Source organism: Nanorana parkeri, unplaced genomic scaffold (assembly GCF_000935625.1).
Source record: "Nanorana parkeri isolate BGI_ZX_2015 unplaced genomic scaffold, ASM93562v1 scaffold1019, whole genome shotgun sequence".
NCBI classification, from domain to species: Eukaryota; Metazoa; Chordata; class Amphibia; order Anura; family Dicroglossidae; genus Nanorana; species Nanorana parkeri.
In genome coordinates, this window is record NW_017307287.1 from 154450 (window position 1) to 160576 (window position 6127).

General features: G+C 37.3%; 1 protein-coding gene across 1 annotated transcript in view; it reads right to left on the reverse strand.

Moving 5' to 3' along the window:
* Positions 1-6127, reverse strand: part of CSMD3 (CUB and Sushi multiple domains 3) — a 576345-nt gene that overhangs the window by 137143 nt on the left and 433075 nt on the right. Inside the window, exons 42-43 of the mRNA XM_018567203.1 lie at positions 3490-3570; positions 2388-2501 (exon numbers count right to left, since the gene is read on the reverse strand). Of these exons, the coding sequence (XP_018422705.1) occupies positions 2388-2501; positions 3490-3570 (195 nt within the window). The remainder of the gene's footprint in view (positions 1-2387; positions 2502-3489; positions 3571-6127) is intronic.

A 6127-nucleotide genomic window follows, 5' to 3' on the forward strand; every position in this document is an offset into this window, starting at 1 on the left:
TTCCATGCATTGTCAACAATTTAAGTTTCTCCCCTTTGAAACATCTTTACTCAATGCCTAACATTGCTCACATCAACTACTGCATCATATACACATTCTTCAGATGTGTATGAATCTCAACAGCAAAACAATCCTCTTACATCAGCAACTCAATTACCGCTCTTTGTCAACCTAATCCATAATTCACTTGGTGCAAATGTAAAAACAGACTCTTGCAATTATTCACTTAGACCATATGTATGACATATATCAGGCAATTGTATATAAGTTCACTCACATGCATTACTATATATATACATATATATATGTTCTAAAAATCTAGAGTTCTAGAAGGAAAGGTTAGTCTTAGTGTTCCAGTATAGTGATCAGCTTCAATTGAGTGATTCACTGATTATGGGCCTTCACATGGTTAGCAGTAAACAAAACATTGTCAGCGTAGAGTATTATGTTAGAATGTACTTTCATTCTACCCTTACAGGTACACCAAACTGTAAGCACAGGCAAGGAGAGCCATCAGCAAGGATCAGGCTGCCAGTTCATTATCAGTGTTGTGGGTTAAACTGCTTTAATTGCATTTGACAGGCTTGGGTAATGTGGGAGTACAGGCTACTTAAGGCATTTTTTAATTTGCTAAGTTTAATAAATACTACAGTGAATATGTGCTCAGATTTGTTATGATTTAATTAAGCATAAATATTACTGTTCATTGTGAACTTTTTTTTTTGGACATGTCAAAACAATTATCTGGACTTCAAGGTGGCATTTGCTAAAAAGTAATAAAGCCATATGTTTATTTAAAAAGACATCTGCTTTATTCTGTCATAGGCATCACATTCCAAAACAAAGTCCATTACATTTATGAAATCTAATAGAGGAAACAGAAAAAGGTCTCAAATAGATTCCCGGTTTATAATTTAATTGCATTAAATTGTATAGTGTGAATTTCTGTATAAACAACTGTGAAATATACAATTATCTTTGATGGCTAATATCCTCATCCAAGATTATAATGGAATTAGGATTGTTTCCATGTTGTGTTTCTGACAGAGTGACAGAAACACTGTGGGGGGCATTTATCAAAACTGGAGCAGAGAAAAAACTGGAGCAGTTGCCCATAGTAACCAATTAGCTTCTCTCTTCAGTTTGTTCACTTAAGATTTGAACATGAAAGAGAGAACAAAGAACGAAAAAGGGCGCCTCCATAGTGTAAAAATGTAATTTAATAATAAAACACACAGCTCTAGGCTGTACTTACAGAAATTCAATAGAATAAAAGCCTGTAGAATTTGATGGGAAATCGGAACCTCTAGCAGGGAGAGTCTGAAAAGATGTAATCAGAACCTATGGTTCTGATGAAGGGGGCGTGCCCCGGAAAAACGCAAACCTGTTGAAATCATAGGGGCAGAGGATGCTGGTGAATTACATCTTTCCAGAGTCTCCCTGCTAGAGGTTCGGATTTCCCAGTGAATTCTACATGCTTTTATTCCATTGAATTTCTGTAAGTACAGCCTAGAGCTGCGTGTTTTATTATTAAATTAAATTTTTACACTATGGAGGCGCCTCTTTTTCGTTCTTTGTTTCCTAGATTGGCAGTCTATTTGACCTGTGGGAGCTGCTTCTTTCGTGTTTGCCTTATTAAGCTGCTGGTCACATTGAAATTGAAGGCGCCAGTATTTCTTTTTGCATGGAAGAGAGAAGCTGATTGGTTGCCATGCAAAGCTGCTCCAGATTTTATCTGCTACAGTTTTGATGAATTCCCCTCTGTATATTATGAATTAAACAGAATGTATGGATCAGTTGATCTTGGTTCTAATATTCTAGAACACCTTGATCTTGGTGCACTGGTAGGACTTTTCAGTGCAGATGTTGGCATGGGAAAGCCACAAATCTTTTATACATCTTCAATGCAGATATGAAGTGAAGGAGGTTCAGTTAATGTGAAGAGTTAAGTGCAGGGTAATAATTATCGTTAGAAGTTAGGATGAAGGTTAAGACTATGGTTAATGGTTAGGATTTAAGGTTAGCATTAGAATTTATGGGGTTAAAGTTTTGGTTAAGTTATAGGGTTAAAGATAAAAGTCTAAGAATCATTATAAAATGCACAGACTATGCACATTTAGGCTTAAGACATCACAGGTGTTCTGTCACATTTTTCCTTTTGCAATGGATGGTTCAAAGCTATAGAAATTATTTAGCTAATAACAGAACATTACTGTTTTGGCAGATCACCCAACAAAACACAACGTGGGTGCAAGTAGATAGCTATACGTTGTATTCTAGGTTATATAATCTCGTATTCTCTTTGAAGATCTCTTTTTGATTTCATGCACAGTATAATGTATACATGCTAAGGTGGCTTGGTACACTGTATATAAAGAAATAATAACCTTGACATGAAGGTGGTGATCCATCCATTTGAAGGCGCTCGCCCAGTCTGCAAGTCAAAATTTCATTACCAACGATGGTGAAGCCCGGAACACACTGATAACGTATTATGTCCCCTATAAAATATAAAATGTATAAAACAGAATACTTTCATATACTTTATTGTAAAGGTAAGAAAAAATTGTATCAGCATGCAGAAATAACATTTTGGGATATTACTTAGCTGCCATAATTGTTATATAAATACAGAGCTTTGCTTCCAAAACCCTCTCATTATAGTGACAGGAGAGGTACAAAGGAGCAGCCGCAAGGGATGAACAAATTGATCTGCGACCCAAAAGGGAAAATCATAGGATTTAGTTTCGAGCACATGGAAATGTATTGTGATTCACTGGGAAATGTTATAATCTCCAGCAGCCTTTAGAATACTATACTGTTGCCAAATATTACATCAACAGCATTTCATAACTGACCACCACTACTATGCCAAAGACCTAATACAAACAGTGAAAAAAAAATTTTGGACTGAAGTGTTAGCAGTCAAGATTTAAAAAAATGAAATACACTATAAGAAAACCCTACCTTCTAAAAATGATAACACATAGTAAGCACACACTTTTTATTAAAACAGGCTTTCCCACTTTAGCCCTAAAAACTGGGAAAATGCTGGGAAATTGAGAGTTTTGGGAGGTATGCTGTGATAAGTCGACAGCATTCATCTGGACCATAATTCCAGTGTCAGTTTTAGTTGCATTACCCCCCTTCATAAATCCTGACTTACAATCCCATCTATCACTATTACACACAAGTGCTACTAAATGTAGTAGACCTTTTTGTATGGGAATTTAAATAAAGCATTTGTCAGGCACTCAAGACTCTTGTGAAGCACTTCCAAGTGGTTGTTCTGATAGAGTCCCAAACTTAACATCTCAGTAGACATGTGGGTATGCATTGCTTGCCATTTATGCCCAAGGTGGAATAGCAATTCAACAACATAAGCATTTGATGCACTTCTACATTGAGTGCCCATGAGTGCTTAGCCTCATTACTAATATACATTTATGCTTCACTCTACAAAAACATTTCACATAGCAGAAGTTTTACCTATTTCAAATTCATCGTCTTCTGCCAAAATTTCAGCATTTGGCACAGAAGTAGGCGACTGGCATATTCTCAACTGGTAGGCTGTTAAAAAAATTAAAATAATTATTTTTAATATGAACTTAAGTACTTACTGAGTATTGATGTTGAGGTCACCCATAAGACTGAAAGCTGTATGCATAAAAATTATGTATTGGAGCCACTGATCAATGTATTCTTGTTTCAGTTTGACTGTAGAGTACACTGTTACTTATATAAAAAAAAACAGAGAACATTGTTGTGAAGGCAATACTACTCTGCATAGCCATACCATGTTTGCAAGTTTTGACTACCATAGACCTTAATAACACTTTGTTCTGGTTTTGCAGGCTTCCAGCTGGGCTCACTGACCATCCCGCAAAACAAACTTTGATAGGTTTGCTTGTCCCTATCAGATGTTTGCTTTAGTACAATTTTCTTGAAAAGGTTGTCCCCTCTGCCCCCCCAATCTCAAGTCTTTAACTGTACAGCTCCTGGGAGCTGCACAGCCTCTCCATGGAAAGTCTCCCAGGCTGAGGCCTTCCTGTAAGAATGAAAGGAGACATATAGAAAGATTTTTTTGGGGGGGCAACTTTTAAAGGATAAAGGTACTATAAGTGCAGTTATCTTTTAACAACATGGAAACATTTAGGGGGTTATTCACAAAGCTGCCTAAGGCAGCCTTGTGAATAACCCAGCCAAAGTGAAGTGAGCCGAATGCTGTTCGGGTATTCACTTCAGGCTTGTAGTGCAGAAGGATTTCGACTCAGCCGATATAAGATCTGTATCGGTTGAGCCGAAGCTCCGGCAGCTCATTGCTGCCATCCGCCCCTATTTTCATAGGGGCTGAACGGCAGTGAGTGAATAGCCGAAGGTCGTTGAGCCGCAGTCAGCTCGGCTATTCTGCTCGGTACCTCCAGGGTACCGAGCAGAATAGCAAATCAATGAAAATAGTTTAAGTAAAAAACATTTTTTAAATGTAAATAAATATTAAATTTTAAAAAATAAATAACGATTTAAAAAAAGAATAATAAAGAATAGCAGTGACAGCTAGCTCCACCCAACTGTTTCCTATTGGCCGGCACCTGCTAGAGTCTTCTAGCAGGTCCCAGCCAATGAATAACAAATGGGCGGAGCTGGCGGTGACTTCATAGCCGGATTTGCCCAGTTGTTATTGTTTAATGACAGATCAGCATATCCAGGTCATTTGGGGATGATGATCTGTCTTTACAACTGGGCGTAGCCAGCCGTGAGATCACGGCTGGCTCCGCCAAGCTGTCATTTGCAGGGTGTACTGCCGGCCTTTAGCCGGACTGTTCGCCCCACTTTAGCGGTCACTTCGGCTCGATCGAGCCGAAGCATATGCCTTTGGCTCGGCTGCCTTCAGCTGCTGTACGGGATATAGTGAATAACCCGTACAGCAGCCCCTCAGTACGACTGAACCGAATGGCTCTGGCGGCCGAAGAGAGCTGAAGGATCAACCGATTCCTTCGGCTTCTTTGTGAATTACCCCTTTAGTCCTCGTAAAAAAGGTTATACCATTGCTGTTGCATAATTGGTTCTGACCCCTACCATTCTGCTTTAAAGAAGTGTTTTCTTATGCAGTATGTGACCCTAGAATACAGTTCTCCTCATTTCTCGTTTCAGTGGCCACCATCACTTAACAAGGAGACGAGATAAATCCTCCGTAAAAAGGGACAAAGATAGCAATAAAAACTACACATATAAAAAAACAAAACAAAAATATAAATTGAAGAAAATTAGTGGAACTATAGACCTTTTCTTTTAATCAACATATGTTACCCAGAGAAGATTGCTTTAATCTCAACTGAAGTATAGGGACACTTAATGCTCTTAATATTGTCACTGAACCATGGAGAACCTGTGCCAGGTATTCTAGAAACAGAAAAAAACTCTTCTGGCTATAACTTTTTGCTTAATGTAAAATCTCCAAATTAATTATATTCTTGGTGAACTGAGAAATATTTTGGCTTCAATAAACTTTGGATATCTAATTTGAAATTTGGACACTGTTCACATTAATTTCACAAAGCATTTTCTCCATTTGAAAAGAATCCAATTTCTATAATTTTTTGGACACTGTGACCCTTTTAAATAGAACATATGTTTTGTGCAGACACACATTTCCCATCCAAGGGATGAGAGGTTGTCGAAAATTGTCTACACTCACATTAAAATGTATGAAACACCAAGCCGAGCCAGCAAGTGTTTCTGAAAAGTGTCAATAAAATCAAACAAAGAAGCTACATCATAAGAAGAAAAATGTGTAGCTTATGTATGAATTCTGTTGATTTTATTTTCAAATTATGTTTTTACAATTGTATTTCTGGTGAAGGCAAATATAACTACATAAAATTCCAATGCATTTATGTCCTTAACCTGTTTACCGGGAGCTAGAGGTTTGATATATATTGATCCAAGTTCATAAATAATATTATATATGCGTGTAATATATATATATAAATATATATATATTATACAATCAAAATTCAGACGAATTTTCAGAAATTCGGACATTCGGATGTATCCGAATTCCGAATTACAGATATAACGAATGCAAACGAATCCGAATTTCCGTTTCCGAAATTCGGTAGCGGTAGTT